At 34.1% G+C, this 12,763-nt stretch overlaps 2 protein-coding genes across 3 annotated transcripts; one reads left to right on the top strand and one right to left on the bottom strand.

Moving 5' to 3' along the window:
- Positions 1 to 931: 931 nt before the first annotated feature.
- On the top strand, positions 932 to 3,492 carry LOC111401230. The gene is made up of 2 exons (XM_023028876.1): positions 932 to 1,206; positions 2,780 to 3,492. The coding sequence occupies exon 2, from the start codon at positions 2,809 to 2,811 to the stop codon at positions 3,241 to 3,243; it is 435 nt and encodes a 144-aa protein (XP_022884644.1). The 5' UTR covers positions 932 to 1,206; positions 2,780 to 2,808; the 3' UTR covers positions 3,244 to 3,492.
- Positions 3,493 to 3,746: 254 nt separating this feature from the next.
- Positions 3,747 to 8,462, bottom strand: LOC111401229 (subtilisin-like protease SBT3.5). 2 transcript variants are annotated; one of them, XM_023028873.1, is made up of 11 exons: positions 8,004 to 8,462; positions 7,806 to 7,900; positions 7,592 to 7,689; positions 7,268 to 7,426; positions 6,386 to 6,497; positions 5,771 to 6,299; positions 5,602 to 5,696; positions 5,268 to 5,510; positions 5,062 to 5,176; positions 4,605 to 4,791; positions 3,747 to 4,526 (listed from the first exon to the last, which is right to left on the bottom strand). In XM_023028873.1, exons 1-11 carry the CDS (start codon positions 8,094 to 8,096, stop codon positions 3,958 to 3,960), a joined length of 2,295 nt encoding a protein of 764 aa, XP_022884641.1. In that variant the 5' UTR covers positions 8,097 to 8,462; the 3' UTR covers positions 3,747 to 3,957. The 2 variants fall into 2 exon arrangements, with proteins under 2 accessions (XP_022884641.1, XP_022884642.1); XM_023028874.1 differs by having other exon boundaries at positions 6,376 to 6,497; positions 8,004 to 8,460.
- Between the last annotated feature and the right edge of the window lie 4,301 nt (positions 8,463 to 12,763).

Genomic DNA, 12,763 nt, shown 5'->3' with positions numbered 1-12,763 from the left:
CACTCACAAAAATGATCTCCAAACCCAACGTCACTACCACCATTATCTCACCACTACCATCGTCTATATCAACAATCACTACAACCACTTCCTCAAATCCACCATCTCTTTCACCTCTACCACACCAAACCACAACCATCAAAACCACACTAAACAAATGAAAGACAAAATAAAGGTGACAGGAAAAATATATCGTACCAATGAAAATAGAGAAACACATATGCACAGGACAAGGAAAAAGGATTGCGCCTATGCAAGGAGCAGTGGCATCATTATTGCACCATAAAGAGTCATCGAAGGGGTGCGAAGAAGCAAATATGATGGAGAGGGGGCTACATGTGAAATGAAGCGGCAACAATGATGGTTAGTTTTGAAAATGAATTAGAGTTTGTGGGATGGGTGGAGTGGATGTGGTAGATTAATTTAATTTAATAATATTATTATTACTACGATTAAAAAGTTGATTTATAATCTGATTTTTGAATTAGTCCCTGTTTGTTTCTCATTTTTAAGTAAGAATGTATTTTGAAATTGTGAATTGATGAAGAATGTGTGGTTGAGAATTAAGAAAATGTTTTAATTTTGCGTGTAATATTATTTTATTGAAAAATGTGTGATTAAAAAGAAGAGATAAAAATGGATACAAACAATGGCTAAATAAGTTGTAAATCTAATCTTGAAGTGAGAAGTTAACAATCATGGCGTCACTGCTTCAACGTGAAGAGTCGTCAAAGGGACTACGAAGGAGGAGATCGAATGAAGAGACACGGTCACACGGGGTGTGAAATAATGTAGCAATGACGATGAATAGTTTTTTTTTTTTTTTAAATGAATTAGGGTTTGTGGGGGTGAGGGGAGTGGAGGTTCTAGATTAATTTAATTTAATGATATTATTACTAATATTAAAAAGTTGAATTATGACTTGATTATTGAATAAATAAGTTGTAAATCTGATGTTAAATTAAAAATCATGTAATTTTCACTTAAACTAATTACTTATAAGGCCCATCGGGGAAAAAACCTCGTAAGCCCATGTATAAGCATGTGTAATATGCCTGCTTTATTCTTATCCATAGATCAAAGATTTTCTTGGTATTGCGCTAAAAATTGGGGGAGAAGCAAAAAGGGTGACATTCATCACTTGGCGCCAATTTATCTTGTGTTGCAGTGATTTCTAGCCAAGTTCTTCATCGACAAAATTCGAAGGTAGTATCAGAAAGGGTTTATGTTGAAATCGCACTCCCCGATTTTAATTATTTAATTTCAACTCAACTCCTTATAATCTATTTACTTTCCCAAATTTTTGGTTTCTTGATGGTAATCTTCCTCCTCTAGCAACAATGAGTTTTTTGACAACATTTTTCTTCAATTGTTATGCCGTTGTTTATGATTTTCTCCTCGCCTTTAAAACTGGCCGCCCTCAAGTTTAATAGGTGAAATACCCAGGACCAAAATCCAGTGAGTGCAGTTGCCCCACTAGACCAAAGGTGGCTCTGCCCCTGTAATTAATATGATGTATCTTTCTAGACTACTAGTAATTGCCTTCCATCTTCGGTTGATAGAATCACAGAGTAGGTGGAATATTAGGAGATGCCACGTCTAGATTTCAATCTCCTTGTAGAGGTGGATGTAGAATGATATTCATTACATCACTGCCATAGCTTTGACTCACATGCCATTGGAGCTTAGAGTAATATTTATTGTTTAACTTGAAATTCAGTTCTTTTTTGAGATTCTGTGTGCAATTATTATTTTTTGCATTGGGTGATTTTCAATTTCCCCCTAGAGTTTGGATCGAGTTACATGGCTATGATAATATCCCTTTTTAATTTTGATATATATTAGAGAGAAGAACATCGTTAGGATAAAACAGTCCAATTGATGTTTAAGAAAAATATTATCTTGATGGATTTTACGGGAATTATTATTATTATTATTTTTATAGTATGACTTGTCTCGCAATTGCATAAGATGCATGAATCGAGCACAAGAAACTGAATGGTTCTCTCCACAGTGATGTACCCAATCAAGTGAGATTGTGCTGCAATAATCAAGAGTCGAGTTCATTTTTACATTTAATAAGTTGGACAGGCGCTAGATGGACTTCTTTCATTTTTAGAAGATGATTTATCATTATCTCTTGAATTTGGTTTTATTTGCATGTATGATGTATCTTTCCAGACTTCTAGTAACTGACGTGCATCTTCGGTTGATAGAATAACAGGGTAGGTGGATATATTAGCAGATACCATGTCTAGTTTCCAATGTTCTTGTAGAGGTGGATGATGTTTGTCTTCAGAATGATATTCATTAACATCATTTCTTTTGTTGACATGCCTTTGGAGCTTGGAATCTTGTCCCTTTAGATCATAGTAATATCTGAAGTCGCCATACCTTTATTTCATTAATCCAGTGGCATATTGCATACAAATCAATTTGAAAATTGTTGGAATTGAGGTATAAAGCAGGCCTCTTGCTCTGCTCCCTCTGCTCCGAGAACATGTAGAAAATGGAAGCATGGCAATGTTGAGACGTGTGTAGGGTAAAACGAAGAAATGCTATAGGAATTCAGATATCCCTGTTGCATAAATGTTATAGTTGACCATATCAAACTTACCGTCAGTTATATTTAGTATGTATCAATATAGGTGCTTGTTCAGAAAAACTGTTGCAATGTCAAGCAGGATCATCTTCTTAATCTTACTTTTGTTGTATCTTATTGGGTATATCATATCTATTCATGTATTTATGTTTTTGTTCTTCTTTGGTCTTCCGTCAGTAAAGTGCTATCCACGAATTGATTGAGAAATGGACGATCAGAAAATGCTGCCAACAAATGATACCTTGGTTAGTAAGCCAAGAAAAAAGAAACCTTCAACAAAAGTAATGCTTAATGCACCTGGGGATAATCGGAAAAGATTTCAAGACGCACAACCCGGTTCTAGCCAGAAAGGGCAGATGGCCTCCAGAAAAGTACATATTAATAATGTTTCCCCATTGTTCCAACAACAAGAGCGTTCTGCCTCAGATTCATTGCCAGACTCTTCTACTTCTGGAAATGAATATCGGGCATTGAGGCGAAAATATTTGCTACTGGAAGAGGAAAGCTTTGGATTGGGATCAGAGTTGAAAGAGGTTGAAGACGATATTATGGCCCTTGAAAAGGAGAAGCTATCTTTGCTGGATGAGCTTGTTGTCTTGGAAGGCCTAATTGATCCTTCGGATATTCAGCATCAGGGCTAAAGATTGCGATGACTAATCATTATATGCTATATAAGGATGTGTGCTATGCGTTACTCGACCGGATCGGAACTATAAAGGACAAGTATTTTAACTTTTTTTATCTTTCTGTTTAGTACTGTGCAATGTCTGATCAAGCAAGCTACGAGTTGAATAATGTAAACCCTTGCTCCTGTAAGCATGAAAATATGGGAATTTTATGTTGATAATCTAAGTTATGCAGTGTGATTCTTTGCTATAGATTTTGTCAAACCATTTTACAAGCAATGTTATTCTAGTTTGGTATTCAACTAGTTGAAGTCATCTTTAATTTAGATTATCTGTGAAGTCACTTGTATATTGAATTTCATTGAAATTGCAACTATATACGTCTGTGTAGGTGCTGTAAGATCCATTGAATTTTGAGCTCTTCTGACACATTAGACATTGAACATACCATCTAGACGACATTTATTCGCCGAGTTTTCCAGTATTTTAAAATTGCAGGAATTTATATCGTGTTGAAAAACCCGAACACCAACCAATGAATAAAGGAATGGTCCAAAAATATGTATTCAATACTTTAATATAGGTTTATCTGACAAAAATGATTCTAATGTCTAGACATGGATACCAATCTACACTGGGACTTGAACATTGCACATTCGTTCTCGTGTTCTTCTATCTGTGTCCCCATTTTAGTACTCCAAGATCATATACCTCAGGGTGTAATGTTGCTTATATCATTAATCCGGACCCAGACCTGGACCTGGCAACCCGTACAACCAGTGGGGTGGTTACCCGAGACTTGTTACTTCTCCATGACAAGGATCCGAAAACATAATCTTTTGATGGAGCAGTCACCTTGAAATTTATAGTGAAGTTGATCTTCTGCCCATACCTATTGAAGATCAGTCGCTTGGGTATTACAGTGACATTGATCCCCGTTGGAGTAAACACGACAGATTTGTAAATGCTCCTTGGCCTCCCGACATTTGTCACTGTACGAGTGATTGAAATAGACTTCCTCAGATTTGGTACTGTGAGGGATGGATAATTGAGTTCAGATGCCGTTGCAAAAGATTGATTACAAGTGCTGTTGTCTCCTGTGATCAAATGCACTGATTGCTCATCATAACCAATTGAACAAAGAAAGGCTTTATAATCTGTGGGTGCTGCATCATATATGAGACCAGGATCAAGAACTTTCCTTGGGTTCAGAAAGCCAGAACCTAAATCAAAAGCATTCGCTCTTCGTCCATCTGGGCCTGATGTAATAGGTTTCCGATGCTTGTCTAATACAGTAGCTGCATCAAACTTCACATTTAGCTATGATGTAAATATACATGATAGAAGTTATGTCGATTTTAAACTTATCAGTTTACCAGTTGTCATAATGGCTGATTTGATTGCAGATGGAGACCAAGATGGATGCACGGCTTTTATCAAGGCTACAATTCCTGTTACGTGTGGACAAGCCATGGAAGTTCCAGAGAGTACGTTGAACTTCACTTTGTTAGTTGCCGGTGACCATGCTGCCAGGATATTCAATCCAGGTGCTGTGACGTCGGGCTAAAAACATACTCAAACAAGAAGAATAATGCACGTCAGGTATCTCAATTGGTTTGAGAAGATAAAACTCAGCAGTGGAAAAATGTTCAACAAGAAAAGTACAAATGAAATTCCAGTGAATCTATGACCTGCAGATATTATTTAATAACAGTTTCAAGTTCAATAAGGAGCAGACAAAGCAGAAGGAAACACAACAGAGAAGTTCGAGAAAATATAGAGAAAAGAGTAATATGTAATAAAAAGATAAACCCATTTTTTATACTAAATTACCTTGAGAATTTCAGGGGTTAAGATACTGGGACCTTTGGAAGAAAATTGTGTAACACGAGGAGCAGCTTGGAATCCGAATACAGTCCTGGCAGATAAAATCCTTGATGTAGGATTGCTGTCCATGTGAAAGACTCAGTGACAAGGGAGAGAATAGAATCAAAGAAAACACACAGAAAAAATTCTTGCCAACAACTGAAGTGACAAACCTTGTATTATTTATGTAAGTTAGGATCCTATGTCCTATTTTTTTGCCAACAATTGCTGCTGGGATTACGAAAGGAATGGCGACATCTCTATCTGTTTCATCTATAAGAACCATCCCAACTCCTCCAGCTTCTTTTACTACCGCACTTTTTGCCAGCTTCGACTCTGCTGAGCTCCCAGCATGCAGGCATACTAGAACATTACCTCTCACCTTTGTGATATTCAAAGAACTATCCAAGCAATAACTAAAGGGACAAACATGAGACAGGAAAGGGACATGAGATTTCCGTGTAGAATACATATATTCAGATTATACACAACTGCCTTCTGCTTCACCTGGATTGATAAGGAGTGAAGTACCCACCATAAGCTTCAGAAGCAGAGATGATCTTTGTCAAGGTGTTCACCTTAAGTAGACTCAGACTTTCACCCTATCCAATTATAGGAACCTTAGTAAGATCAACAATTATTATTATTATTATAGATGCAGACATAAACTGATTACCGAAAAGTGAGCTCTGTTTCCAAGTATGATGTCGGATATGAACTCCCTATCAGTTGAACTAGCAGCAACAGTGATCATCCAAGGAGCAAGATTTGTAGCAGAACCTGAACTTCCTTCATTTCCAACTGAAGCAACAACCACTATTCCGTGGCTAACAGCATGGAATGATCCCACAGAAATGGCATCACTGAAATAATCTCCCTGGGGAGCATCGGGACCCAAAGACACGGACATGATATGCACTCCATCTCTAATGGCGTCATCAAATGCAGCCAACAAGTCAGCATCATAGCAACCAGAGCTCCAGCAAGTCTTATATACTGCAATCCTAGCCTTTTGTGCCCCTCCTCGAGCTCCGCCAGATGCCAACCCCTTATAATTCATATTATTGACATAACGACCAGCAGCAGTTGAAGCTGTGTGACTGCCGTGACCAGAGCTGTCCCTCGGAGATTTGAACGATACGGTATTCCCCAATTCTTCCTCAGCTGCATAGCCATTGAGATAATATCTTGCACCAATCACTTTCCTATAGGAGGATACTTTAGCTGATATTGGTCCAAATTAAATGATCAACAGAAATTGTAATTGAAGTAGGACCATACTGTTTTTGACCTGTTGCAAGTTGAAGAGTTGAATGCTTCCCCTGATTGGCAATGTCCCTTCCATCCAGTTGGCACTGGAGGCATGTTGACATCACTAAAACTTGGGGACTCTGGCCAAATTCCTGCCATACATTGTCTTACGTGAAATTCTAATTATTTGGGAGAGAAAAAAATTAGCAAGTACATAGGGATAGCGTTTTGTAGTACTATGATGGTCCCCAAGAATTAACAAGTTAAATGTTACCTTTCTTGTTTTTGTTTTTAAAGGGAATATTGGAGTTCTATACATAGCAGTAGCACGGAGAAGAAGAGAAGTTCTGGGCAAATTGAATAGAATTATTACAAGAAAATGAGACAGTGGCATCATTTATAAACTGAGGTCAATTCTGAGTTATACACTTATACTAAAGTGGCTAAGTATGCTTTCATGGCATTGCATGTGGATTTTGCAAGCTGCAAATCTCTATCTACGAAACTTTTAATAACAACCTTTTAGAACCATTCATTTCCAATGTTATTACTAACCTCAATGTCATGGATAATGAAGATGGACTATTTATTGAAAGAAATTACTAAACTTCCGAAAACTCGTAAGGATTAGTTGCCATTGCCAAGCCATAAAAGAGAGAAAAGAAATCTAATAGAAGGGCAGATTATATGGACTCGTGTAAGATTTACTATATAACAGAATGTTTACAACAAAGAGAGACAAAGAAGTAAAGGAATATCTTCAATAATTCATTTTTTCCTTAATCACTTGCAATCAATGTCAAGAGCTAGTTTTATCAGCCATCAAATGATACTTTTTGTTAATAAATTAATTATGACATGACCTTTCAGTGACCTAATAATAAAAAAGTAACAAAATAGAGAAAGCTTCAAAAGAAATCACCTGTATCAATAAAGCCAATGATGACATTAACTTGATTCTTGGTGGAATAACCTGGGATTTCCATAGTTTCTTCACCAATTAAGCCCATGAAATCCCATGAATGAGTAGTGTGTAGCGTCCTCCTTTTGTTGGGAAAAACTGATATCACTCCTGGCATTTCTGGTTTGAATTTATCCAAGTATATTATAATTATTATCCTTTTATTATCCTTATATATTCAGAGTAATCTTAATTTTCTTTCAGGAGTACAGAATCCAAAATCATTCAATTTGTCAACATGGATGAGGTACAAGTAGCATTTATTCGCAAAAGAGAAGGACTTACTAGCCACTTCAGAGGCTTGTTCTTCAGACAACTTGGCTGCAAATCCTCTGAAACCATGTCTGTAACTATAAACATGAGAAGCCCTGGCTTCTTCATCGCTGCGCATTTATAGCAAATCATTAATTGACAAGCAGCAAAAATAACAACAGAAGAAAAATAAAATGAACCCTTTTGAAAAAGAATGATACAGTTCAATAAGTATCAAGAAAGAGACCTTCCCTTATGGACAGCAGTAAGCATTTGGTGGTTTGCCCTGAAAATCTCATCTGGGTCATCACTACCTTTGCTTCCCATATACACCACGTACAACTGGAACAAAAAAATTGCAACCAGACATCATATTTATACATAAAACAAATCATAATCCATTCACATACATGTATATATTACTGTTATGCAAAGGAAGCAATACCTCCGATGAAACTGATGGGCTAATCACTTCAAGAAAAACAAGAAGAAAAAGACTTAGCAGAACTCTATTTCTGGTATTTCTATATGAACCCATATCTTATTTCTTTGTCCAAAATCACAAGATTGCAGATAAGAAGATAAAAAAAGAATGATCTGAAATAAAGAGGAGAGAGAAAACTCAAAAAGACTACTCTCCTACCAGTGGAATATGTCGAGGAATTAGACTCTATATATACACACACAAAAATTGAATAGTGAGAACAAATTTTAATGGAGGGTTGAAATCCACTAACAAAGGGTAAAATGCTGAAACGGGAAGAGTGGTGATGTTAGGAAGAAGAAGATGATCTTTGCTTTTAACTGAACTAACCCACATCCGCCCCCGTTCCCATAATCCCATTACCCACTGAACACAATCCATCAGTTAAAATTATTCCATTTGGTACAATATCTGTAAGAATGCCATCATTTCTGATTCTGATGAAACAAAGAAATATGAATATAAGCAGGGACCTATGGGTTGTTAGCCCTTGTTTGAGAAGTTATTGTTGTTAGAATGTATTTTTGAATAGTGTAGTAATGAAAAATATATTGTTAAAAAATTTAAAAAAATGATTTATGTTTAATATTATTTTATTAAAAAATATGTGGTTAAAATGATATCAAATCACAATTTAATATATATATATATATTTTTTTTTTTTTTTTTTTTTTTAAATATGGCTCAAACATGTCCTTGATCTTATCAAAGGTGCTGCCCCCAACAATGAATTTCATAATCAAATTCTTATTAAAATATTTGAGGCGTGATATGATGTTACTTAGATTGAATAAAACTCTCGAACCGAATTGATCGAATCCGACCTGACTCGATTCTAACCGAACCGAGTGATTCTTTTTAAGATAAATACCCGAACATGTGTTTGAATTGAGACCGATGAGTTTGATTTGATTTGATTCTCGATTCTAGATCAAAAATAGAAGAACCAAATAAGAATTGATTCTCTCTAATTTTTTTAAAATTTTATTTATTGTAAATAGGTCAAATTATTATTATTTTTTAAAAATAAATTTGCTAGTTAGTTAATTTAGCTGAAATCCAAAAATATGATATTAATTTGTATTTTTAGTCCAAGTCAAATTTAATAAAATTGACATAAGTTTTACCCAAATATGTTACTCTACCGTAGTGTCATTTCTACCGTTTTGGAGAATCGAATTAAAGATCAACAATGTCTCTTTTAATTATTGTGAGCTCGTTATTTCCTCTTCTCGTGATTTTAACAATCAAATTTATGAAAAAACCCATAAAAGAGAGACTCAAAAAATATATAAGATTGAATTATGTTATTTTGTAAGAGCCAAAATTGAATATGTCATTAGTTAAATTAATATAGTTTTGTAAATATTAAAAAATTTAATTATTGTATGGAATTCGGGAACCAAATCGAGCTGAACTGAATCGAGTAGAATCGTACCCGAACGGTTTCATAATTAAATTGGACTCAACGATTCCACTTACTAAATACCTAAAAATTTTGAATCCGGTTCAATCTAACGAGAACAGAATCGAATCGTACTATATCCAGCCCTAGATGCTCCCGAATGTCTAATCTCGGGAAATTTTCACATTTTTTTCTTTTCCCGTTTGGCATCGTTATGATTTACGAGCAACTTTCAACGATGCTAATTCAAAGAATTGCGTGCAAGCAAGGACGACAAAATCACACGTTTTACACTTGGAATTTAGAAACTGATTTAAATACTAACAATTTGTCGGCTGTAATATTTTGTCCGTAGTTGGATATACTTCCGTAAGACCATCTCAAACACATTTCATCAAAATGATGAACTTTTACACCATATTTTATTTAGTCATTCACTCAATTTTTTTTCCTTTTTTAGCTCGCAACAGCTAATTTATTTAATTACATATTCTATTACTACTAAAATTGTTAAATTAAAAATTATATTTAATTAACTAAAATATTAAATTTATAATAAATTTTAAAAAAACATTTACTAAAAGTTTTGAATTCCAAAATGGATACAAATTTACGCGAGTTTTTTCGAAATGAACAAAGAAAGAATTATGCAAAAGAGAGCTCAACAACAAGGCCAAATTTTAATTCTTGCGGTCAATATTTTTATGGTCTGAAAGTGATCTATCATAATATTAAATTGTTGTCTTAATTTATGTTGTATTTTACGTTGTCGTATTGCTTCTTCTTTTTTTTTTTTTTTTTTTTTGTTTTTTTTTATTTTTAAATTTTATATTTTTTATTTTTTTTTTTTGTAGTTTTTTTTTTTTTTTTTTTTTTTTTTTGGTAATTTGTAATATGTAAATTTTAAATTTTTGAATTTTAGTTAGTGAAGTTTTTTAATTAGTTATTACTTCATTACAGTTTATTAAACATGTTAATAAAAATACTAATTAAATAAAACAAATATAAGTTAGATCAAGTCATTAAGCCCCATTTGAGCCATATTATTGTAAAAATAAGAATGAAAAATATAGTCATTATGGACCCCACACAAGAGATAAAAAGTCAAATATGGTGGTTTGATGTGATAAATAACAGTCATATTTTTCATTTTAATAAGAAAATAATGAAGCTCAAACAAGGCCTAAGTAATAAAATGATATAAAAGGAATTAAAATTTATTGTAGTATAAAATGAAGATCTAGTTGAGAAATAAATAAAACTGTATATATAGACACACCAAATGAAGTGCAATGTTCATTATTTTAGCTTGGTGTAAAAATTTGAAGTCCAATTCGAGCATATTTTCACACAAAATTGATATTTTAAAGGTTGAACCCCAACTTTAAGGATTCCCAACCGCCCCTGTCCTGGAGTATCGTGAGGGAGATAAATCGCAGGTTATGCCTCCAAGGGTACAGGGTAGAAGGTTACTTGTACACTTACACTTACCCAAGAGCCAAATTCATATTTCAGGATTCGAACCCTTGATGCGACAGCCTCACGTAAAGTTGGATTTTTCCACCCTCCCCTTTTACTACTTGGAGATGTGCCATGGGAGCACAAAATTGATATTTTATGTCATTTGAAGCTAGGTTGGAGATGCCGATGATAAGAAAGATATCGTTATTGAGATACTATATTATGTAATTAATATAGTATTACAATAAATGTTAAAATAATGACGTTTAACTGATTAAGTGAGAATTTTATAGTAAGGGTGACATTGAGTGGTTGAATCTAGGTTTTCAAATATTGGATCAGACTGCGTGCACCAGTTGAAAGTTTCATCTTGATACAAAATGTGTCTAATAAAACATCAATCAACGACATATAAAAATAGCTGAAAATTAAATAAAAATAATAAAACATGTTTAAATTAATTAAAAAACAAACATTGACATACTCTACGAGACATAATTAAAATGTACCATCAAAATAAAAACTAATAAATTAAAACTCCGGTAACTAATATGATGTAGAAAAAAAGAGTAGAATAAATATTTAAATACATGTCTCGTAAAACTTCGTCTCTTCAATGGAAACTCTATTAATATTTGATATTCCATCTTAAAATGTCAATTTCTTCAAGAAAAATAACTCAAATTCCAGTATGTTGATCTATATTTCGGACCGATATTGAATGTATCCCTTAACAAAAGTAAATAATATGAAATCAAAGAGAGACGCTTCAAGGACAATTAATAATTTAATAAAAATATCACCATAGTTAGACTAAAATTATTATGAGCCAACCAAACAAATAGGGACAAAGATGCTACTACCTCTTGATGTCTACTTGTAAAGATGAAGACTATCTTTAAATGTAAAGATATAAAAACTTCCCTTAAAAAGATAAAGAAGAAACCAAACTGCTCTACATGAATAAGAAGTTATATGGTAATGGTAGTCTTTCACCTAGCAAGTAATATTCGTTTTTGGTCGATCTAGACTAGAGAAAGATGCCCTTTACATGTAAGAAGATATATATTATTGATTCTTTAAACATCACTCATCGAAGGGTATATGTAGGGATGGCAATTTGAACCGTCAAAACTAAAAACCGCGATTAACCGAATCGAATGGGACGAAATAATCGAATCGATGGTGCAATGGGACGGATATGATTTTGATTTTAATGAACCGATTTGTGGTGATGCGGGTATGGTATTTACGTCGTCGAACCGAAACCGAACTGATTATATCTTTAAAAAAAAAAAAAAAAAAAAAAAAAAAACACACACACACACACACAAATTTGAATTGATTATTGGACTTTACACTACTTTTCTATCTAGACCAAAACAAAGTCCCCCCATTATATCTACCTGACTCAATCGGCCAGCCCATAATAATAGTATTAGTATGACAGTATATAAATGCAAACCGAAATACGAACCGTGCCGAACCGAAATACGAACCGAACCGAACCGAACCAATTTACGTGATTATGGTGCAGTTATGGTATGGTCAAAAAATTGGTGGTGCGGTTATAATTTTGGCCGAACCGACCCATATCCGAACCGTTGCCAACCCTAGGTGTATGTTGAATTCCCTTTTTGTAATACTATTAGAACAAAATCCGATCCACAATTATAGTTGATCCTCAATTATAACCTCTTCCATAAAATCAGTGATTCTTCACAATTATAGTCAGCTAGTTATACTATATATATTGTTACTATATTTACATATGTATCTTCGGTATATAAATTAACATCCTCACAGCATATTGGATGAGGCATTTCCTTTTCATGGTATTAGAGCCATAATCAGT

The sequence above is a fragment of the Olea europaea genome, chromosome 10 (assembly GCF_002742605.1).
Source record: "Olea europaea var. sylvestris chromosome 10, O_europaea_v1, whole genome shotgun sequence".
NCBI lineage: Eukaryota > Viridiplantae > Streptophyta > Magnoliopsida > Lamiales > Oleaceae > Olea > Olea europaea.
This window is presented reverse-complemented; position numbering and strand designations above follow the sequence as displayed.

Bases quoted from the DNA above. Each gene is read 5' to 3' on its own strand.
- LOC111401230 (XM_023028876.1), top strand. From the start codon at position 2,809: ATGGACGATCAGAAAATGCTGCCAACAAATGATACCTTGGTTAGTAAG.
- LOC111401229 (XM_023028873.1), bottom strand. From the start codon at position 8,096: ATGGGTTCATATAGAAATACCAGAAATAGAGTTCTGCTAAGTCTTTTT. The intron at 7,901-8,003 runs GTATTGCTTCCT...TTTTTGTTCCAG, and splicing joins GCCCATCAGTTTCATCGGAG to TTGTACGTGGTGTATATGGG. The intron at 7,690-7,805 runs GTCTCTTTCTTG...ATAAATGCGCAG, and splicing joins ACTGCTGTCCATAAGGGAAG to CGATGAAGAAGCCAGGGCTT.